General features: G+C 42.4%; 3 protein-coding genes across 6 annotated transcripts; 2 read left to right on the top strand and 1 right to left on the bottom strand.

Moving 5' to 3' along the window:
- Positions 1 to 1,173: 1,173 nt before the first annotated feature.
- Positions 1,174 to 13,199, top strand: LOC144473641 (uncharacterized). Of its 2 annotated transcripts, none has more exons than XM_078187706.1 (3): positions 1,174 to 1,701; positions 5,147 to 5,492; positions 8,940 to 13,199. In XM_078187706.1, exons 1-3 carry the CDS (start codon positions 1,526 to 1,528, stop codon positions 13,197 to 13,199), a joined length of 4,782 nt encoding a protein of 1,593 aa, XP_078043832.1. In that variant the 5' UTR covers positions 1,174 to 1,525. The 2 variants fall into 2 exon arrangements, with proteins under 2 accessions (XP_078043832.1, XP_078043833.1); XM_078187707.1 differs by lacking the exon at positions 1,174 to 1,701 and adding an exon at positions 2,286 to 3,078.
- An 862-nt stretch (positions 13,200 to 14,061) lies between these two features.
- On the bottom strand, positions 14,062 to 15,300 carry Nelf-e (negative elongation factor E). 2 transcript variants are annotated; one of them, XM_078187710.1, is made up of 3 exons: positions 15,015 to 15,300; positions 14,385 to 14,878; positions 14,062 to 14,302 (listed from the first exon to the last, which is right to left on the bottom strand). In XM_078187710.1, exons 1-3 carry the CDS (start codon positions 15,102 to 15,104, stop codon positions 14,062 to 14,064), a joined length of 825 nt encoding a protein of 274 aa, XP_078043836.1. In that variant the 5' UTR covers positions 15,105 to 15,300. The 2 variants fall into 2 exon arrangements, with proteins under 2 accessions (XP_078043836.1, XP_078043835.1); XM_078187709.1 differs by having other exon boundaries at positions 14,062 to 14,305; positions 15,015 to 15,296.
- Positions 15,301 to 16,338: 1,038 nt separating this feature from the next.
- Positions 16,339 to 23,575, top strand: LOC144472810 (peptidoglycan-recognition protein LC). Of its 2 annotated transcripts, XM_078186188.1 has the most exons (5): positions 16,339 to 17,177; positions 19,493 to 20,063; positions 21,946 to 22,041; positions 22,171 to 22,326; positions 22,419 to 23,575. In XM_078186188.1, the coding sequence occupies exons 2-5, from the start codon at positions 19,502 to 19,504 to the stop codon at positions 22,946 to 22,948; spliced, it is 1,344 nt and encodes a 447-aa protein (XP_078042314.1). In that variant the 5' UTR covers positions 16,339 to 17,177; positions 19,493 to 19,501; the 3' UTR covers positions 22,949 to 23,575. The 2 variants fall into 2 exon arrangements, with proteins under 2 accessions (XP_078042314.1, XP_078042315.1); XM_078186189.1 differs by lacking the exon at positions 21,946 to 22,041 and having other exon boundaries at positions 16,345 to 17,177.
- The last annotated feature ends 789 nt before the right edge of the window (positions 23,576 to 24,364 follow it).

Below are 24,364 nucleotides of genomic sequence, written 5' to 3'. Positions count from 1 at the left end.
TGCAGTTTCACGCTATTGAAGATTATCGAGATCTCTAATTTATCATACAGTTTATTAAATATGTTACATATTCAAATATGCAATGTCCGCGCGAATAACATCCTACACTTTCTCAAAGCGATCTAAATTCCATGAAATCAAAGTAAATGATCTAATAGAGTTTAAAATGCTTTCACAACCTTTTTCGCAGATCCTAATAGAACACAATAACACTAAATACAACAGCACAAAAGTCTCTAAATCTAGATAAACTGTTCCGTCCTTCAAACAAACCGTTAACCCCTAAACACCTACAAACGTTTTGAAAAGCTGATGTATTGTTGGCGCCTATCAGTGCCCAGTAAATTTAAGCAAAATTTTGGCGCCTACAGAGATTAGTTCGAACGTAGCCAATAATTTGGTAGAGTGACGAGTAATGTATATTTATTAAAATAATTTAGTCCAGTAGACAGTCCCATTCCGGTAGATCAACTATATTAATTCGAACACTTTTCTATGCATTTAGTTTAGTAGTAAGTAGTTATTGGCCACTATAGTAACGCGCTGATCTTGTGTGAACAGGCCTTAAGCAACCGGAAACCCCAGTCAGAGATTATTATTATATTTTATTATTACTATTATTATATTTTATCATTATTATTGCTGTTATTGTTATTATTATTATTATTGTTACTACCGAAGACAGTTCATTGTCTCGGCAATTTCAGTATAAATTTGAAAAATACACGATCCTCGTTCGTGTAGTATAGGTTGTGATTAAAGTATCATATGCTGTGTCTAAAATCTACCGTAGCCAAAGGATTAGAGCAACATCCAATTACAGGAACACGGTGTCGAACAAAGATTACCTGTTACCTCTTACGATACCGCCGCGTCAAATAATGCCACGTTGAGTGTCGCTGGAAACGAGACGCGTGTATCGCACCGATACAGAAAAGGAAATCGTAGATTCCCGCCCTATGGCACCCCATAGCGTCGGCGTGGTTTCGCCCGAGCACGCGGCCAGGTGGTGCGAGGATCCGGCGTCGCATGGCAGGTGAGACGGAATTCTGGCCGGCACGGTCTCGATACGCGGCCGACACGAAAACTTTCTATAAATAATCCGATGTCCGGTCCGGCTCGGTCTTGTGCACAGCCAGAGGGTAGAGAGTCGGCTAGAAGTCGCTGCAGCGGGCTGCTCTCTCGTACCGAATCTCTCCTCTCGCTCGCTCGCTCTCTCCCTCTCCCTCTCTCTCTCTCTCTCTTTCTCTACCTTACGGTTTCTCCGGGGTCGTCGTGAGATCTCGCGTTGCAACGCAGGGTCGGGTTCACGGAGCTCGTGCAACTGCGACGACGAAGGCGAAAAACAACGAAGACGACAGCAACGAGCGAACCGCAACAACGACAACGACAACAACGACGGAGGAACGACGGCTGACACTGGAGGAGGGAACGACGCGATCGTGAATATAGCCGACGTGGTCCCGTCAGGTAGGCAGAGGAAGAGGAGACTGGAGGTGGACAAGTGGAATCTAGGGGGGTGGGGATGGAGTCGGATCAACGAGGACGCGCTTCGCGAGCCTCGTCGACGTCGAGCCTCGGCCGCGAGGTCCGTTGCGGCTGTCAGTACTACCAGAGCGACTCGCTTCTGCCGGAACGACGTGCTCTCATCAGTAGACCGCCGTCCAGGACGATGCAGCAGCCACCTGCGGTCCGCTGCAGGTCAGTAATCACCAGTAGCTAGACCCTCGCCCCCATCGTCGCATCGCTCGATTTCGTCGATTCACACCCTACTTTAACCCCTGTTTCAAATACCATCCACCGCCTGGTGCTTCGACCATTGCCGCTCGAGGATATCGCGTAGACGGCTCTGATCGAACCTTTAATTCGCTAGTTGGCTCGCAACCCGGCTTTAATCCGTAGCGCCCTGCTAATCCGCCAAAAGATGCGACATCTGCGCCGTGCAAAGTAGTATAGGTTACGCGACTCGACTATGCTCGCGAACTGCCGCAGCTATTTAAGGTTCGCCCGGCTGGCTATACATAGAATCCTCGGTCAGCTCGCTCGGTTCCGCGTCCAGACATCCGAACGCGGACGACACGACGATGCTCTCTCGCCAGTGTTGAATGTGTTTGTCGCGTACTGTCTCGCGTGGGAACGCCTGATCGGCGTGGAGGGTTGGGAATGATCGACCGTGGCGCTCGCGCCTGCCGTCTCAACCCTTGTCGCGTCCCTTACGGTGGGAAGGGGGGGGGGGGGGGAAGTTATGGGAGGATGGGGGAGAAAGTGATGGGGGATGGAAGGAGACGGACCATTAGGGAGGATAAGAGAGAAACTGCTAGGGAGACGAAAGGGGATGGACCATTATGGAGGGTGAATGAGAGAGCGTTTGGTAGTATGATGAGTGGGAAAGTGGGAGCGAGATGGAGGAAAAATACAATATTTTAGAGAATGAGAGAGAAAGTGAGTGGAAGATGAAGCGTGATGGAACATTTTAGGGGGTGTGACAGAAAGATAGTCATAAAACAGAAAGAGAAAGCGAATATTTGAAAGAATGAAAGTGAGCAGAGAATGCAAAGTGATGACGCAATTAGGGAGAGACAGAGCTAGGGTGAGGCGGAAGGAGGGGGAGAAGCAGTATTTAGAAGAGCGAGGGAAAGTGAGTGGCGATGAAGAAAGGCGATGAGAGGGAGAGGAAGGATGGTATGGACTGAAAGAGCGAGAAAGAGATAGTTAAACAGATGGAACATTTGGAAGAGCGAGAGAGAAAGTGAGAAAGACAGAGAGCATCGCGCCGGGTGAGAGGAAAAGTAGGGAGGGATGAAAGTGAGAGGGCGGAGGGAGAGGTGCCGAAGATAGACGGGGACGGCGAGAGAACGAAGATAGCTAGAGTAAAACGAGGGAGAAAGTAGAAGAAAGAGGGAAAGAAAGTGAACGAATGGATAGACATGATCGAGTGGGCATGTTATTGCATCGCGATAATGGGAACACCGGTATCGATGATCGGGATAACGCTGAACATCATGACGACGCTCGATGATCGGAGATGACGGTGACCGGCACTGAGTGGGGTGCAAGGATTCTTAAGATTATTCGAGGGTAACCGCTTGTAGATCGTTGTCTTCGTTCATTAACCCCTTGCATTGTAATAACGAGTCAGACTCGTGGCAAAGATTTTATGCAAGCTCTACTAAATATGAACATCATTAATGTCTTCTACGTCGAAGTAAAAATAAATGCTCAAAGTATAGAAACGAAAATAAATACAGACAATATACGAAAAAAATTGTCTGATCCTATTAGGAAAATTATTAAATACGAATAAATGCTAATCATCATAGCATGAAAGCAGCGATAGTGCAAGGGGTTAAACTTAGTACAGCGCGTTACGATGAAATGTTGCAAATTGATAAGCTTCCAGTCTGTGTTACATAATCTGTGTCTGTTCATAATTTACGCTTCTTGTAGATACTAGAATAGACTGCGGATTTTATGCACTTATGACAAGAATAATTTTAATGCAAAACTATAACGAGATTAGAAGAATTTAAGGATACTGTTACAATTACTAAAAGCGAGAGGACATTCTCAAGTAATTTAAAATTCTTGCGATTAGCGTAAGCAATTTTTATTTTGCACAAATATCCACAGTCTACTCCCGTCATGCCAAAAATAGCAGTTGATGTATGACCACTCAATCCATTCTTTAGTGAGTTCGCTGTCTTACGCATACACCGTGTATAGTACACAGTTTTATCATTATGGAATAATATTTATTCAAAGTAAAGCTTTATTCGCAATAAAACGATGTCGATAGATAATAATTACGAATTGTTAAAGTAAATATTTTAATGTACTATGCGATGACAATGACGTGGACAGTGAACGTATTCACAATACCGCACTAGCGCATTCCTTTATTTTATATTTGCAGTAAATTGTGAGTACTCTATTAAAAAAATTCATAAATTTTTATCATTGGAACAGTACTCCACTAGGTCCGGAGAAACTTACACAAACAATGGAAGCTGAATCTCTGTCTTCCTTGAACACTGCCCTCCTGTTACGCCGTCTTCGAACTAACAATGCGTCCAGACAGCAAAAAACTAACCCGTTAATATCATCGAAGAAACACCGCTGGAATCCCCGGCCGACTAATGCCTGCTTTCTCTACTGATACGTCTGACTCCGGTGTTACGGTCACGCAATAATCAGCCGCTTGTCATGGCTGCTGGAACATGATCCTGTATAATTGCGTTGGGATGCTATCCCCAGATTGACAACAATTGTTCCGATTGTTCATAATGTCGATTTTGCAAGCCACTTAACGTACTGACTGCAGCGGTCGGCAATGACCTTGACTTATCAGTGACTACAAAAGCTCACTTGAGATCAGTAATCATGAATCAATCCACGTGTGTTACAATCGTGTAATGTTACTAAAAGTTTGATTCAGGTTATTTTGTATAACGTTTAATCAGAGATAAAAATGTCCAAAACATAATTTATTAGATATTCGACAGGCAATTGTTATTATGTTGTTACGGTACTATAACTTGGGTTGTGAACGATAAGACTGCAATGAAACTGGTTGTGTTAGACTAAATCGCGCAAAACTCTGCTCGAGTGTTTTATTAAGAGAATTCAAATCGCAATCGACGAGATTACTACTTAATTGATTAGTTAAGTTATAATTTATAAGACTGAATCAAAAAGCAGTATTAATCGAGCACAGACAAGCGTTAATCTTCGACACCGAGTCGTAAATAAGAAGACTGACACGATATCAATCAGTTGATAAAACGGTGCTGAATCGTGATCAAGAACACTGATCAAATTTCCAGCTGACTTAATCGTGATTAACAAATGGCGAAAAATATCCGCAAAAATATAGAAAGCACGAAACGCTTTCAAAATCGCAAATTGGAGCATGTACGTAACTAACAATGTTCCCAAAATTAACGACGCTAGTCAATTCTCCCGCCATCAATAACCTACTGACGAAGATCAAACACGGCACCTTGAACGTGCGGGATCGCTGGCACAATCGATCCTTCTTCCGATTTTTGACTAAGCTGGCTAACAAAGGCACGTTAAGAGAAGACGAACTAACCGAAACGAAAATGCCGGTGAGACCGAGAAAGAAACGGGTGACTTTTTACAACAGCGAGCACGAGTACGAACCGATCGCGGCGCCGTCGCCGAAACCGGCGGTGGCACCGGTCGTCCGGATCACCGACACGGATGTGGTGCCCGTCGCTGACAGCGACGACAGCATCGACGACCGAGGACGATTGCCGCCTGAGCTGACACAGGCCGGCGATGTCCGGCTGCCCTTGGATGGCAAGATCGAGGACAGCGCGATGGAGGGCCGGGAACTCGTCGAGACCGGCGACACCTCCGAGGAGATCGAAACCCCGCAGCAGTTGCAGGAAAGGCTGGAGGAACGATTCCTCAGCCCTGCCACACCTGGTGCCGAGTCGAGGACCGACGGCGAGGTCAACACTAGTCAGGTAAGCGCTTTGAACATTGATTTTCGTTGGACGGTAGATCCCTGTTTATACGAACACGTCGGAGAATAAGTTACATCGCATAAGTTAGGTGTTGTCGCGTTACCAGTCATAAAAATTGCAACCTCAGTTATCGGATGTGCTACCTCGATTATCCAGATGGTTAGAAACATCGCGAGAGGGATCATCGGTAAACCTCTATTATCATAGACCATAATAGAAAACAGATATAGTTACGATTTTATCGTTGGACGTCTGTAATATAACATCAATAGAAATATTGTTGAGAGAAAACATTCATTAATGGATTATTAATTCGGTAATTATTTTTCATAATTAAAACGATTTTGATTATTTTTAATATTATTATATTAAAATTTAATATTATTATATATATAGATTAATATATAATATTATTATATATATAGTATTTGCAATTGTGCAAAAGCACTTCATACCGAATCATCTTCGACTCGACTGATCTTATTCACTCCTTATTTCCATATTCTACGTTCATCTTCGAAAAATCCACGACATGGGCGTTTAGCGGAATGAAACCAGATCCCGACAGTTATTTTCACGCATGGCGTGTCCACTCGCGTCGGGCTAGACAATCGCGGGAGCATGAGAACATAATTTGGAACACCTTCGCAAAATAAACTTCAGAGATCACGGTTATTTTATTGCCGCCCGGTGCGCAGAAGATTCTTCGATCGTATTTTGTTGTTCCTGTTGCAATCGCGAAGTATATCGGATCGCGTAGCGTTCGGACGATAAAAAACTGGCAAGGTGGACGTTCCTGAGACGCCGCGCGATTCTTAATCAAGGTGGCGGCTGAGCACACACGGACGACAACATTGTATAAAACGAACGAGGGAACCGCATCGACGGAGGTTGCACGTAGAGCGGCGAGGCGTTTTCCGTTTGTTGCCCACCGGGCCTATATTTAGCGAAACACGCGTATAAAAAGCATTGGAGCCAACGTGTCACTGTCCGGAGGGATTGTGCAACCGCGTCGCAACGTTCCAGAATGTTCTCGGGTTTTTCCCATCGATTGCACCACACCCTCGAAAATATCCATTCCCCGTAGAAGCGACGATCGACCGTGGCTGAACGCTCAGCGATCGACCAGTATCGTTCGATCATAGGATCGATCGGCGCTCGCGTTACATAAAACATGTGGAAAGTTCGAACCCGGTTCGGCTTTACCGTTCGCGAAAAAAAAAGCAATACCGGCATAAGTAATCGATGGAGAGCAATCCGCGGCTATTTCTGGCCACGACGCTTTCGGCGGGCACAACCGGCCGCAGAAGTGTCGCTCTGGCCCATTAAACTCCGCGCCTCTTGCGATACACCTGAAGCTTCTGCGAAATCTAGATCATGCTCCTAATCACCTTTTTCTGACTACAAGTCGGATTACCGACACGCCGAACCTCGAAACCTAGCTTTTGCTGCTTAATTTTGTCGCGGCTCGAAAGAAAATACGGTTCCTACGATGCTAGAACGTAATCTATTCTGCTATTTCGTTCTCCGAAATTGGCCGGGTGTACTTGGATAGGGGATCCATGAAAGTGACAATCGTCCCGATCGCAATGTAGATGAAGTGAGAAAGTATACTGGATTTTTAATTCCATTACTTCGGATACTGGAGGCTTCACAGTGTTCGTTTAAGACATTTCGGAAAAGTGAACATGAGTGTTCGGATAATGAAATAGTAAGTTATAGTGACAGATTTCATTTCTATCGATTTATAATGGAAATTGTTCTGCATGTGGATTACCCTAAATTTAGCTGATTATATGTATAACGTATTTGGACAATCGAAAAATCTTAAATCGGAGAGCCTGATAATCGTGCTTCTACTGTGTCTGCAAATGTAATTCCGCATGAGAAAATATACGGAAATAAGAAATTTTACCGTAGATTTAAACTCAAATGGCGTATCTGTGTCCCGATTAAGAATTGCTACATCATTTTTAAAAATAATTTTTACCTAAAAATGAGAGTTGTGAGTATTGTAAGGGCAAAGTTGTTAGTATTATGAGGGCATTGAGACCAATTTGATATATATACGATACGAAAATGATTATTCATTGGAAGAAATATATTGAAGTTAAAAAATGACTGCAAATGTAAAAATACGAATACAAAAGATTAATCATGAACAGTCATTCTACTGGGATAATTCCCTGGTCTTGTACAAGATCAACAAATATCGCCTAATATACGTTCAATTTCAGTACGCTAATTTCTGCAGTAGTACCCTGTGCAATTCCGTTAAAAATGAGAAATTATTAACATCCTAATCGAAAGTTTATCTACTTGCAAGCAGTTGCTCTCTCTCCTTGAAATTGTGAAATTATAGAACATTGTTCAACGTCCCGAATAATTTTCTCCCACATCCAGAACTGCGAAAGACACCTGATTCCATTGTCCCACATGAACCATTTTGTATACTCAACTTAAAAGTGGGGTCGCTCGTTTACGAGAACCACGTAAACGTGCCCACTGTGTTACATTTATTTTTACACTCTCGGTGCATAACGCGTGCGGTTGTCAGCAGAGACCTAAACAATGCAGAGGAATGCGCGGCGAACTTGGCTACCATGAAACAATCGATTTTCGACAATACGTACCTTTATTTTTGGACGGAGAAGAACATAGATGCAACGCGAGCAATAAAGCATTCCGTTTGTCAGGCTCGAAGTCATTAGTGTCTCATCCCATCTCCGCGAGCATTTCGTGTCACAAATGTATACAGAGTAGGTCAGCTGATATATATTACCATCTTGATTTACGCCGCAGTTATTGCTCAATGCAAAAATATTTTACAAATGCTATATTAGCATTTTTGTCCATTGTGGTAGTCAATGAAGCGCTCTTCATTAGGCGAAATGTAGGAAACGCTCGTTCTATATATTTAAGATATTCTATACATTTAAATTTACTCGTTATAAGTAAGCTGCCCATCTTAGAGTATAGTACAGTAGACAGATCTATACTATAGGCTTATTGTTTTGAGTTTCGCCTTCAAAATAAGATTAGTTATAAGGATAGTTAGAGTTGAAGCGTTGACTAGTTAAAATAAAGTCATCAGCATGAATCGCTTACGAAATAGTATCAACTGAGACTCCAGTCTATTTTCATTTATTTCTGCCTCGCCTAATTATTTAATTAAAATTACCAATGCGATAACACAATTTTTGTTCGCCATATTTGATAAAAAGAATGTCTGTTCTGAATATAAGATCCACAGTTTAGGAACAACGTCTGTAGCTAGCAGGTGCGGGCACGTACGAACAAACAAACCACCTCGTGACTGTTCAAGCAAGCCACAAAGCACTTTTGTTATGTTACAAACCGCGTTCCTTCCTCGTATAATTAACCAGCGATGATCGCGTATGTGAACGAGGCTTAGTGAATTGAACGATGCCAATTCTTTTATTTCAGGTAGACTCGCTGGCATTGGAAGAGCTGCCGCTGCGTCGCGGTGCCCGCGGCTTCCCTCAGCGGTTGAAGTCGCAGGCCGGCAAGCTGCGTTCACGCTTGAAGAACATTCAGCGGCCGTCGTTCGCATTCGCGGACCGACCCAAGCCCGAGAAAGTCAAATCGACCGGGAGCAGCCGATCGGACAGGTCGAGATCCGAGAAGAGACCGAGCCGGATGGAGCGCATCAGATCGTCGTTCTCGGACCGGCCGAGATTCAGCTTGCCGGATCGTCCAAGATTCTCGTTGCCGGACCGGTCCAAGTTCCACCTGCCGGAACGACCGAAGTTCAATTTAAAGAAACCGAACATACGCCTGCCGAATGCTCTAACCCGCGCGAAGAAAACGCCGTCCGACGAGCAGCCGTCGACCGAGTCGGTCGGTTCCCGCAAGAACATCTTCCACTTCGCCACGTATCCCCGCATCTTCGACAAGAAATCGAAGGCCAAAGCCGAGTATGCGACGTCCACGCCAAAGGATTCGCGAGCACAGTCCGCGGAGAACGCTACGTTCCCCAGAACGCGGAAGAGGCGGCCAAGCTGGGCGCAAAGGTTCGATGAAACCACGCCGTACATCGACGAGGACCGACCGAACGCGGAGACAGTTGTGCAGAGATCGCATCCTTGGCGACACCCCTCGATGGAAGAGCCCCGACTGTCCATCAGTATAACGGAAGAGGCACTGGCAGGGTTGCCATGGGAAGAGAAGCGCAGATTGGAGCAAATTCGGTACATGGACTACGAGGAGTCCACAGAAAGATCCGACCGCCAGGATGCTCCACGATCAGAGACACCTCGAACCGAGGAAGAGTCCTATGAAAGAGAACGATTGGAGCTGGAACAGAAATACAAAGACACGAAGAAGGCCATAGAGGAGGTTGAGGAGGATTGGGTACCGGAGGACGAGCCGATCGAAGAGTTTACACCCATTACACGGTCACGGTCGTTGGAAGAAATGATGAGGGCCAGGCAGGACGGCCATTACGAAAGCTTCGCGGCAGTCGACCCGAGAAGGTACGGGGTACACAAGACCCCATCAGAGGAGGAAGAAGAGTACGACGACGAGATGGAGGAAGAAGAGCCCGAGCCTTCGTCCGCTCAGTCGGACCGAGAGCAGCAACACTCGAGCGGCAGCTCCTGCGATCGACGGCGTCGCGGGGTCATCGATGAGATCGACTTCGACGCGTACTTCGCCCAAGCAGGAGGAATCAGACCGGAGGACTTGAACCCCCGCAGGTATCTGACGCACGAGCTCAGAGACGATCTTGGAGCAAGCACCGGCAACGCGCTAGCAGACGAAGAGCTGGCGCCCATTCCTCCGGCACGTCTTAACCGGAATCGAGCGATGCGAAAGCGACTGAAGGAGGAGTTTTTCGAGGAGAAGTCACCGGTCAGGCCGGAAAGGGATCCGAACAGAGTCCGCAGAAGCGAGTCCGCGGACGATCAGTTCCGCGAACGAACCAGAAGCGACTCTCGACACCGCATAGTCTACCAAGCGGAAGGTCTGCAAGAAATTCCGCTCGAGCCGTTGGACGACATCGTGGTGGTAAAACCGATGCGCAGAAAGTCGAAGTCCTCCCAACGCAGCCAGTCTCAAGGACCGCTGGAGCCGCCTCGACCACCTTCGCCTACTCCACCTCCGCCGGTGGTCCCCACTCGTCGGAAACGCTCGCGCAAGGACCCATTTGCTACCGGAGAACAAATAAATGGTGGACCAATTTGCAATGGTCACCGAGAATGGGGTGCAACAAACGGAGTCCGTGGGAAGTCGTTACCACCTGTACCTTCCGACCAACTGCTGGCCGATGATGAGGTGTACACTGCTGAAGAGATCCTAGCAGCAAGCGTAGACAATATTGAAATGCGTTTGCGAGAGGCGGAGGAGTACATACCACCAGTTCCGGTCCCGCCGAAGAGAAGGTCCAGGTCTAGAGGAACCTCCGTGGCTCAGGACGAAGACAGAACCTCGCACGGGGCTGAATCGCTGCCGGAAGCCGGCTACGTGGAAGAGGATATCCCCCCGGATGACATGGACTACGGGCGAGACTTATCTGGCTACGCGATCATCGAGAAACGCGAGAAACCACCCAGACCTCCACCACCAAGGCGGAAAAAGGACAAGTTTGCTACCGCACCAAAACCTGTTCCTCCGAAACGACCTCTACGTGCTTACAGTACATTGGGTCCTGGGAGGACTAAGGACACCGAGATTTTGTCAGAAACGTTTGTCGTGGGATTGGAGCCAACCGAGTCCACGCCTTACATCGAGATAGACTCCGATGGCGGGGAGCACAAGGACCTACGCAGCACGGAGGTGCTCAGCAAGATGCAAAGGCGACCTTTGCCTGCTCCGCCAAGGCCTCCTAGAACCAGAAAAGAGAAATCGCTCGACCGGTCCGCACCCCTCAGTCAGGATTTCTCCATGGAGACCACGACGGCCACGCAAACGGACCCATTGCCCGACGACATGATTATCGAAGAAGAAGTCACGCAAGCGAAGCTGGTTGTCGCGCCATCGAGTTCTGGTTCCCAGATCATGGTGTCCACCGAAAGAATACCGACTCCTTTGAGTATAACCGCTCCGCCAGTTCCTCCGTTACCGTTGCCTCAACGCTCGCGCAAAGACGAAATGCCTGGTACTGGCTTCGACACTGTATCGTTGAAAGCTCCATCTCCTACCAGAGAGCTGGAGAGCTTAGAGGACACACACTTATCTGCACCGGATCTAGAACCAAGCCGCGAGACAATGACAAGGGATGAAGAGGCGCTGATACGGTCGATTCGCTCCGCTTTACTATCCGATGAGCCTGTCAGGATCAGCAACCTCGAAGTAGGCGACTTGAGAGTGGATCGACTGAGCGTGTCGCAAATAGACGCGGGTAAGATCGTCGCGTCCGAGGTGGACGCGCTGGTGATCACCACATCCGAGCTGAAGAACATCGGGGCTGGACTGGAGGAGAGCTTGTCCCCCTCGATCGTGAAGGAATTGATTGCCATAAGAAGCCATTTGGAGACTGTGGCGGCAGCTCGGGCCCAGGAGGACTCGGTAGGGAGGAAAACGGCGGTGGCAGAGACCAAGGCAGACATTCCCGTTACAGAGAGGCAGAGTGTTCCTCGGGAGCCGGAGGACCGAGCCAGCATCGGACAGCAGAGCCCCGAGGACGCCGACAGACCGGTGTCGATCGAGGATCAAAAGGTTGTTAACAGAGAGGTAGTCGAACCAAGGGACAGCATGTCATCCATAACACATACACTAACGGTCGCGCAAGTAGAGGTCAGGGAGTTGCCGGTAACACATCATACATTGACAGTCTCTCCTGTAGGACCGAGGGACGGAGCCATCCATAGTCCTAGCACACAATCACCCCCAGTCCTAGAAAACATCGAAGATAAGCCGTTACGAATTTCTGATTCAGAAACCCCCCTTTCTTTGAGCTCGGCCACAGCCAAGCGACCCACGGTGGAAGAATCCCGCCCGTCCCCCCTCTCGTCCACAGAGACCACGGAAGAGAAGACCTGGGAGGACCAAGTCGAAACGACAGAGTCAGTGCCGCCCCCGGAATTTGAGCGACTAGATGCAGAACCTAAGGACAAGGAGAGCTCCCCCGAGCTGACACAAGCAAAGTCCCGCAAGACCAGGTCGCGATCACCATCCCCCATCAGTATCTCGCGGACCAGGCAGACCGCGTCCCCCGTGAGGTCCCTGCCACCCGCGATTTCCGTCACACCGGATACCCCGGACACTGTGACGAGTCACGGTCATGGTGTATTGAGCAACGAGATGCAACCGCAACGCGCTGTCATCTCTTATTCCTCCTACAGGGAGCTTTCTGATAGGGAGAGTCACAGAGAGTCCTCCATATCTCCCACACCCTCGTTCCCTTTAGGCGGCACACATCTGATAGCGTTCCCGGTGTCAGACGTTCCGGCCCACTTTCTTTCTCTGGCGACTCATCGCCAACCAAGTGTCGAGCCAAGTGTTACCGATAGCGTCAGACAATTGATCAGAGTCCTCCGGGTGGCGGTCTTGAAATGGACCAGGCGATTCGTAGATCATTTGTCGTCCGTGGTGGGCGTCGACGAGACTAGAGAAAAAGTTCGTGAATTAGAGCTGGTGTTGTGCGTTCTGATGGTCTTGATTGCGGGCTTGCTGATATTTTTCTTCAGCAACACGAGGTCGGTGACCCACCATCACCACTGGGATTACTTTAATCCGCCCAAATAGCAAGAGTAATATGAGAAAGACCGCGAATATTATACGCGATCTTCAGGAACTGATGGAAGACTAATGTATCCCTTGCCGAAACGAACGACAAATGTGGATAACATTGCTGACAGTATATTATGGATATAAAGACCCCGTGAATTGCTCTACGTTCTATATTTATTGAAATTCCCTATTCTTGTAAATCAATTTTATATATTCACGATTCAACCTCCAACAAAAAGCGTAATATGTAGAATTAGGACCATGGTAAAATGGTAACAATTAAGAACGTCTGAAATTGAATTGATTCTTGATGAACAAATGGAAACAGTCAATTGTTGAACATCTTATCATACCGTTGAAAATCAAGGAATACTTGATAATGCTATACGTGACGACGAGTGACTGATACCAGTGAGAACATGATTTCGAATATAATTTGTAACGAGACACTTGTACTTAATGATTAAGAGACAAATATGTATAAAAACAGTATGTTAATTACAAGTACCTAATACCGAAACCAGAAAAATATGATTAATTTTTCTTTCTTTTTTTTTGTATCAATATATCTCCTACAATCCATTATTTTTGTTGTATGCCCAAACATTACACTGCCCAGCACATATTTAATGTTAGAACGTGCCAGTAAAGTTATGAGCGATAAAATAAACTACACTAATTAACTATACGACTAGACTACGAATGCGTGATACTAACGCAGTATCGCAACGTTTACATAACGCCAAAAGAATATTTTTCGAATTGTTATAAACATTAAAGACTATATATAATTTAATTTGGAAGGAGGCTTAAATGTTACAACTAGATAATAACAACATCCATCAACAAGAACTATAGGCCTGAAAAAATATTATATTCACGCAAAAAGATCTTCTTCGTATACTTTTAAGTCTCTCCTGTCTTTGTGTGCACTTTTTTGGGAGTAATTTGCTGCAATAGGTGACCACATTGAGCTGGATGTAACATCGTTCATAGGTTCTATTATAGGTTGTCGCCTTGCTAAAGACACTTTCAACTGAATAGAGGATACCATACTACCATCCATTTCACTTATCGCCCTTTCAGCTGCTTCAGATTTTTCAAATGTTACAAATCCTCTACTAAAAAAGTGAGTTTACACATTGTTACATCTCTGTATCGTCTTATCCAGTAAATTATCTGCACTTTAAGTATACATACTTTTTTTCTGCTTCCATTGAAATATTAATTATACTTCCAAACGTTGCAAAATGCTTCTTCAAGAAATCCTCAGATATTTTGTAACCACAGACAAATATTGTGTTCCCAGCACGTGGTTTTGTTTCTGGTTTTAATGGTGATTGCACATCACCGCTAACACGATCTTCTGTATCCTGTGCACTCACAAAACTTTCGTACAAGTCTTTAACTCTTGGTCTCACAGTTTCTGTCTCTTCCTCTTCCATTTGTGTTGCAGAGAATGGTTGGTAAGAGCTAACCGTTTTCTCAGTGCTATTTAACTTTCTCACTAAACCACGCGGCCTTTTAAATGATTGCTCAGGTCTTTTGGGGGTCTTTGGAGCTGTGATTACTCCAGATTTTATCAATTTTTTAGCAACTTCTCTGGCATCCCTTGCTTCCGTTGGTCGTTTTGGAGCTTGTGGTATCCTTTCTACTTCTTGTTTGGGTGCTTTCAGATCTTGCAGAGCCTTTTTCTTGAAAAATTAAAGAGGAAAACGAATGAAAATTACGAAAACAATAATAGTTTATGCAGATAAATAACTTATAAATTCGGTAACTAATACAGCATTATTAATATACCCCTTTTTGTAAATATAACCTATTGCATACCTTTCTTTTAAGTTTGTTGTACTTCGCTTGCAACATCAACTCCTCCTCTGTTAAATTCGATGGGAAGTGTAAGTACACCATGTTTTGCATGTAACGAAAGCAAGTATATAAATCTTTTCTTTTTTCCACAAATATTCCACAGAACCATTCGTACTTTATGTTTACATATACTTCGATGCTTCAAGGCGCATCATCCTTTTAACAACATATATACAGTATGAGCACGTTTCTTACACTCCCTAAACTGGCGCACACATCCCCACCATTTTATTGCTAACCTAATCCACAGTGGATCGTATATCAGTAGCGACTCGTCATCCAATGAAAACAAAGAAAATGCTATGTTGACCCTCGCTAATGGATCGAGCTACGTCAAGAGAGAAAATAACGAGTAAAACAGCATAACCACATGCGAAGTAAGAAAAAGGTATAGGAGTAGGTCCTATGCCTGTAGTGCTTACAGCGCCACATAGTGAACACGTAACAAAACGAAAAGTTTCACATCTGTATATTCAAAGTTTAAGGATAAGTATCGTTCGTTACGTTACCGACAAATTTTAAAAGTTTTCTTTAAAGACTTTAATTTCAAAATTGATCACAAGCATTGAAATAATTATACATTACACTGCACACTGTTTGAAATATTATATATTTCAAATATATCCAAGTTTGCTTGCAATATCTGTATGGATCTTAAGTATATGTTCAATCTACAAATTGAATACAGAATTAAAGTTGACAATTTCATACTCTCTTTGTTGCTGGATAAGTTTTAAAACCACATAATTAAAAACTATGTGTAGTTTCATATAAAAATAAGGAATAATAATTTAATAATTTAGCTTGATTTATAATCTCGAACATAGAATAATGTACATTACAGCAACTTTACAGCTGCGCACTCTTAATAACCATTCAGTTAAAATGAAAAATTCAAGCGTACATCACACTTTTTGTGGTTTAAATGAGATTGCTCATTTCCTGGAAGTTCTTCCCAAGATCTACTATTGCTTATGCATGCATGTACATACGTATATGCATGCATAGTGCGGGCAGATATAATTTCCCACAAACACGAATACTTCTTATCAGTTTGCTGTAAACTCTATTCACGAGTTTAGAATTCCCCGGCCAGACAATAATCAACCGAACAATCAATCTGTTCTGAAAGTTGGGAAAGCCAGCGTCGTAACAGGAGATGGATCATCATCGACCGTTGCGGTCACCAGATCCCTGGAGTAATAATCAATATGTTGCGCGACCACAATCGGCGTTACACTGCAATACTAATCGGCCGATCATGAGCAGAATTTCCAGTTGCAGACGCGGAAAAGTCTGCAGAGTGGGGTGCACGGGATTTCGCGGCTGGATTGTCGCATAGGCACCAGTCTGTCGTCGCAAAGAACCGCGGATAGATAAAATCGTGTCGATCCGACCCGATCAGATTGACGATCCCCACGTAAACTGAAAATCTTTTTATCGTAGACGACAGAGGAAAGTCGCGGGGCGTGTGCCTTTCTCCACGAGACCGCGAGTCTCGTTCGGCTATTGACTGCGGCAACCAATCTCGAGTAGGTCTCGAATATTTCCTTCTCCATAGGCGCCAGTCAAGAAGTCTTCCGTGAATCTCATCGCACGTCACGGAGTAGTGACGTAGAGTCGTGTAACGACGGTGCTCATTGTCAGTGGGATACGCTTTTGCAAGATGTTAAGGCCGCGGATCGACCGTAAATTCACGCGTAATTATCTGTAGCCGCGTCCCCCGAGTGGTTCCCTCGACTCCCAGTTATTCGCATCTGATTTCCTTTTATTTTTAACACGGCAAACTGGCATCGAGGAAAAGAACCAGTTCAGGCTTTGACGATGACCTTCGGGATGCGCGCTACCATCACCGACAGTGCGAGCGACAGTGCCATCGAGTTGTGATGAAATCGTTAACGTGGATCCCGTGATCGAGTGGTAATAATCCGTGGAACAATACCCGGTATCGTATACGCGCCGTGCGCGACCAGTTCCAATAATTACGATAGTTTTTTAATGATTTTCCGAGAGTTTTTTCTGTGATCAACGACGAAGGAGCTAAGAGATGCCATGCCCATTACTTGATGGCCATCGAACGCTGACGAACTGAATCCAAACAACGAATGCGATGATTCGTGCGAGGTAATTTGTTTTTCGTCGTATAAATTATTGGAAAAACAACCGCGTTGACTAACAAGCGTTTCGTTATGTTTTCCATCGTTCATAAAATCTTTTCATCTACGGTATCATCTTCAAGATTTCGTTTCCGAGTACCCCGATTTTAGTGTTGAGGCATATTCGTTAATCGCATTAAGTGTGCGGAACACGATGAACTTTAGCCCGGGGAAGTGCGATAAACATGCTAGACGATACTCGAAATAAGACGTGGTCAGCAGAGAAGAAAATGGTTCCAATATTCGTAATCATGATATTATTATAATTGTAAGGCATGTTGATGGTTCTTAACACTTTACCGACCGGTAGCCTATAAATCGGCTTTTTCGCTCGATTGGTAGCTTATTAATCCATTATCATAGTGATCAATGATTAGGATAAACGTGTTAGCAGCTACTATCGTAAGCTTCAATGTTACTATGTAATTTTCTAAATATTACATATCTCTCACGATTAATAAAATGAATAAAAGTAAAATAGAAACGGAAATTTAACATTAAGCTAAATTTTTACGTCCGGTCGGTAAAGTATTAAGTTCTCGAAACATTTAGGCCGGTTCACTTAATGCTGTAAGCCATTATACTAAACTCTAGCTGGAATTTCGGACTTTCTAAATGAATTCTCCGAGTCGAGCGCGTTAATGAGTTCCTGGAATATTCTCGACAATTTACTGAATATATCTTTTCGATCGCATGAATTCCCTTGATATGTGCATATAGTTTGTGTAATCTAAATTTTAGGAAGGATGAAAGAATACAAAAGAAACAGACGTATTGAATTTTCGTGTTTTCGCTTCTCTCGAGTACTGTTGTCTGTTAGCACAGTCATATCACGTACCTGGATAGATACGTAATATGCAAAATAGACGGGAAGATACGCGAAATGTCCTAGAATACTCGAGTACGGGCTACACGTAATAGAAGCAATTGTGTGGTTTGCTGAATATTAGTAGGAATCATTAACCTAATATAACAGAATATCTTATCTCGATGTAAAGGTCCACCGAATTTGAATAAACCGAAGAGCACATTATTATTTAACAATTATATGGACTCATTATTGTGCATATCACAAGATTTGTATATTATCTAAATTTTGAAAACCTTGCATTAAAAAAATGTACCTATTTTGAGTATCGTTCACATATAAATAATTTATATATTGAGTATTATTAATATATATGATAGATGTGATTGATATATTAAAAATCACTTCGAAGAACCAAAATAGCGCTTGACAAACGATAATATCAAGTTTACGAAGTAGATACTTTATTGTATTTGCAATTTTGTAATTTTTTCATGTATTTGATACAAACGCACGTGCACGTACACGTGCTCGGTATTGATTATAATTTCCGACAAAGAAGCCCACGATCAAATGTTTATATCGGAACGGAAAGTAGGCATTGGAAATTCCCGACGTGAAAGTAAGCAGATACAGGTCAAATAAACGACCGGTATATTTTGACTATAAGATCAGCATGAATTCGTTTTTAGCTCTTAAATTTATTTTTAAAGCATACTTAGCACGCTATTAAGCAGTATAAGAATCGTCAGGGAACGAAAATATTGCAGTTACAATCAAGTTATACTAGATAGAATCACGTTAACTTTGCCAAATCATATATACGCCCTTTTATGTTTTAAAAATTAATAAATTTTTCATTAGCGAGTTCAAATAATACATTTATGTAATAGGATAATACCACGAGTCTTCATCTTTAAAAATTCTAATTTTACGGATATCGGTAACTCTAAATACCATTTCTGATAGAATTAATTAAGTCCAACATTTAGTGTTAATGAATTGGTGTTTGTGTGATTTGATCATCCATTAAAAACCTTAAGTGAGTTTTTAACTTTAGCTTATTACTGTTGAGTTTTTTGGGTGAACGGTGTCCTTATAAAATAACTACTTCAACGTTTGATCGATAGTATTACTGAAAAGTACCATTTTAATGATACATAATAATGTTCAGTACCAGCATGCGACATAATAATGTTCAGTATCAGTTACAAAAAATAGAGCTCAGCAAAAATAAACTTTTGTTCGTATGAAGTATAATGGTACTTCATAATTTTGTTTTCTACTCATTTTACAAAATCGAGATAATTATATTATTTTACTATATTACTTGGGAACGTATTCTTCGATTTTATAATTCTTTACAATCCCCCCTTCTCACCCGGAAGTCTCAACAGCTATGCGGCACTAATCTCTGAGTAGCCAAAGAAGTGGCGTTGTCATTTCCGAAGCTGATGCACTCTTTTCTTGTTCAGTGCATTGGTATGGTGACATCGGTGCAGCAACATCAGGAAACAGACGGGAACCGGTGCCAGACGGACATCCAAGAGCCAACAAATTGCGATATCGTGATTGAGTGCCACGAACCTGAAGATTGCCGCGAAGAGACCACGTCTCCGAAAGATATCGCGCTCATAATCCCTGGGGGCGATAGCATTGCCAGTTCCTCTACTCAGTGCAGCGAAGTAGGAAACGACGACGACGACGATGAAGAAGAAGAAACGGATACAGAAGATGATGAGTGGATACCCGATATACCCGCACCGATAGTGCTACAGCAACAGCAGCAAGTGACCACTGCAGATGGTAACTTGGTGCTACCAAGTGCCGATCCGTCGAACTTTGGTGAAGTGCGCGTTAAGAACTCGACGAACGTGCATCTCGGTAACAAAACGTTTTACAAGGGTCCGGTGACCATAAAACAGTTTGTGTACAACAATCCTATTTCGATACAGGAGAATGGCACTTCTCCTAAGTGTGATACTAGTCCAAACGGAAATGGCTCGACGGATTCACCTAACGTCACGCTCACCTTGCGCCAGAAAGGTACTTAATTGTCATTGGTGTTTCATAAGCTAAGATTAATACTTTATCTGTCGGTGTCGATTTAACGTTTTTTGAAAATCACAGATTAACGTGTCAACACTGCATTTTTGTGTAAAATAAAAGTTATCTGTGCTAGGGCAAGGAACAGTTAAATGTGTTATCAAATTAGAAATGTTATAGCAACATGCTTAACTTGGCAGGAGGATTTTAACATGATTGATGAGTATATTGGAATCATGACAAATTCGAAGTAAAAAGTGAAGAAAACTGTGTTAATGTAATTTGTGATAAATGATTTAAAAATTTTTTAAATTAAATTTTACTACGAAATAGGATAGAAATACGAAGATGGGCCACTTATGGGCCTAACATTTCCCCATATAAATTCTTCTGGTATTTGTGTGTAGTCTACTAAGAATTAAAGGTTTTTTGATTGATTTGTGTGTAACAATAACAATTTTATTCGTAAACTGATAAGTTCTGCTTGTTAGAATCCTTCAAATTGCTTGTTGAAATTTTTTTTAAGTAGTGCAGTTATTTAAAAAAGTATAAATTAGTCTCTGATAAGTCAATTGTTAATATTTTTGACTAGCTCTAATGTGAATGCAATTTTGTTGAAATACTCAAAGAATAGAAGATCAGTTTAGTAAAAAGACGAGATAAGGTAGAAATTAAAAGTTGAATCGATTAGTAAATATTATAGATTTATCGAATCGAATAAATGCATTAGCTAATTACAAGCCAAATTATAAGAACAATTATTTCAAGTCTAGTACCGTACACTATCTATAAACAGGTTCCTTAGGAATTCAAAGTCCTGATTTTATCAATTGTTTGAGAACCGTTCGTCGTTTTATGGAACGAGTAAAGCACTGTGTCCATTTACTGTTATCGGAACGAAATTCTACGTTGTACGAAAGCAAAAATTCGACTAGCTTGTTTACCGACTCTTATCACATTTACCTTGACTACCTCACGGATATTGTAGTTATTAGTTGTACAATTATGAAGTCTTATAATTTAGGATCGTTTTCCAATTACGGACTCGTTAAACTAGTCCGGTTGTTGTCGTTACTCCATATTATTTTCCGGGGATAATGTAAAACATTCTGTTTAAAAGATATAAATTAGAAATTCTAAATAATTTTCATGATTTTATTCAGACCAGAAAATATATGTTATAGTTCTTTAAACTATTTAACAGATGTCGATTAAAATATACTTATTAATAGCGTATCTATTCTGGGCATACCTAGTAAAATATTTGATCTGCTACGCATGTGAATGTGATTAAGAATAAATCAATATAGCAAATCTTATCAATCGTGTTTTAACAGCTTGCAGAATGTTAGAACGGTTTATCTAAATCGCTCATTACTGAATCGGTGGACGTAAAACTCCCGGATTCGTGTTAATTAAATCTCTTTTTTTATCAAATTCGAAAAGCTTCTGCAATTACTAAATTTTTATCTTTGGATGATTATTTAATGGAGTCGATGACAAATCAGAGGAAGTAACGATAGCTAACATCCTGTCTCGAAGTATCTGTGACGAAACATTGATTGATAAAACAATTAATTTAACATTTGGTAGCACTGTGCTGTGACTGATGAAGACAAAAGGACGTTTTGGAGAACGCTAAAAAAGAGATCCAGCCTTTAATTGTCTTAGTTTTACAAATCGTATATTTTCGTGCGCTAACAAAATGTTTTGCAATTACGATTCTTGCATCAGTTTTCTTCGTGTCAGAATAAACCGTACGTATATTTCACAAATCAATTGTATCGTGCATTCGATATCTAAACAAATTAATCTAAGCTATTCTTATTATCGTATAATTTAACAATTAAAAATATTTGCACGTATTTTTATTCTGGCGCAGATTGGCGAAACTGCACGAGGAATAATTGCGACACAATAATAGATTTGAATGAGACAGAAGATACTCAACCGAGACACAAAAGATATCTGGGAAAGGGTTAATATTTCATTTTATAAGAAGAATTTTTACAAATCTTCTGCAATTTAACTTGTGGCAGATGATTATCTCTGTTTAAGCTATATTACAAATAATTATTCGTTAAATAACGCTGTAATGTTATTTTAGTGTTAAACTGGATATGGAGTTGGAGGTGCGCAGCGTTCTCCTGTGTTTTAGCCGTATTTATTGTTCTTATTGTGACCACTGCATGCGTATACGTCGCACATACTGCTGCAGGTGATGACACGAACGTCGACAATTCAGACAACTCTATATCTGAAGGTAATTATGTGTCTATAATATTTCTTACTCAACAATTACCTTTCGATTGGAATTGCCGTCACGAACATTGACCTTTAATATGTCCATTAAAGGTCCAATAGTGGAGAACATACGGTTCATTGAACGTAACGAATGGGGTGCACAACCGCCATCGAATCCGCTGGCTAAATTGGTACTCCCCGTGCCGTATGTGATTATTAGTCACACGGCAACCGAGGGATGCATAAAACAATCGGAATGCACCCATCGTGTACGGTTCGCTCAAACTTTTCATATCGAGTCTCGAAATTGGTCAGACATCGCCTACAACTTTCTGGTGGGTGGCGACGGATATGTGTACATTGGCCGAGACTGGGATTATATCGGGGCTCATGCATTCGGCTACAACAATGTCAGCATAGGCATATCTTTTATCGGCACATTCAACACCGTTAAACCGAACAACAGGCAACTACACGCCGCTAAAAAGCTCATCGATTTGGGAGTAAAGAAGGGTAAAATAGCGAAGGACTATAAACTGATAGGGCATCGACAAGTTTCTGCGACCTTAAGCCCGGGCGATGTTTTATTCAACATAATTAAAACATGGCCTCATTGGTCATCACAACCATCAGAGCCATGAACAACGTTTAATTACTATTTTGTGATACATTTGAATTTACGTATTCTACACTTATGTACTCAATTATGTTTTTTTCTCGACTGAAGTCTCGTCTAAACTTTACACAACCATTGGACGCTACACGAACAAGATATGGTTATTCCACGATTTTTATATTTTTTGTCTAACAATCGACATAATTCATTCAAGTCTTGAATCGGCGGAGATGTCTGTCGAAATATTGGAATGGAAGGAGTATACTGAGAAAACTGCGATAAAAACTGATACAGGGATCTGTTTTGTACGTTAGTTTAAGACACGTCATGTAAAGATTTCACATTCTCGATAACAAATGTGATATACAAATATTTTTATAAGATACTTATAATTACTGTACCTCAACATGTGCTAAGTATAATAATTTTGTATGTATATGATTTAACGTATGTTAAAAATAATGTTTTATATATTGTAAAGATATAAAAGAAATTATAAGATAGATACGAAGAAATTTCGATACGACGATTTCAATCGTCGAATGGTATACACGCTGCGATTTGAATTTTCTTGAGGATATTATAATTTATGTATGTACGACAAATATGTACGTAAATATTTTGGATGAAAATAGAGTTACAGTCGTGTACACATAGTCATCTCGCAATTCAAAAACCTTTTTACTCCCACTTTTCTATTGCGCATCCATCTTCGCGCATTACTACACGTACAAAAAACTTAAACCGACTCATATTACCGTATTGTGGTCTCACCCATACCGCGCAACCGTACTCCTTGCACTCCATTTGAAACACGCGGCGTGATATACGCCTCGTAGGAGTCTTGCAAAGAACGCAAGAAACAGTTTCAGATTTAAAGGAACCAAATAGTGTGAAATTTTGCAACATTCACTCTATTTATCCAATATATCGTCAATAGACCTTCATTTTTTAACACTTACACAACTCTTTTTGCGAAATAAATGCATCGTTTGCAAAGACAGAATTGAAATCTCCACAGTCGAATTTATCCATGCAAAAGACCAGAACTTTTTTGAAAAAGATATAAAGTTTACATCATTCACTTGCAACATTCATCCATTATCGCGCGCTAATATTTACGTTTAATGCAATAATATCAACATGTTGAAATATTGTCTGCAAATATATAGATTTGAAAAATATCTCAATGTGGATTGAGTATCGTTAGCAAATTCGTAGGCAAATACGATCGAGAATCCTACAAGGTGAAAAGTAGAAATTAAATATCGCGCCGCGTGTTTCAGATGGAGCACCAGGCATGCGGATGCGCGAAGAGAGTGAGACGGCAAGCATGGTAAAGGTAGTCAAGTAACATTGGTCGTCGGTGTGACTGGTTTTGCTTGTGTTGTGCTGATGCCGTGCTCTCTTGCTCACTCGCCACTTCCTTCTTCCTTTTGTC

This window comes from Augochlora pura, chromosome 7 (genome assembly GCF_028453695.1).
Source record: "Augochlora pura isolate Apur16 chromosome 7, APUR_v2.2.1, whole genome shotgun sequence".
Lineage (NCBI taxonomy): Eukaryota > Metazoa > Arthropoda > Insecta > Hymenoptera > Halictidae > Augochlora > Augochlora pura.
This window is presented reverse-complemented; position numbering and strand designations above follow the sequence as displayed.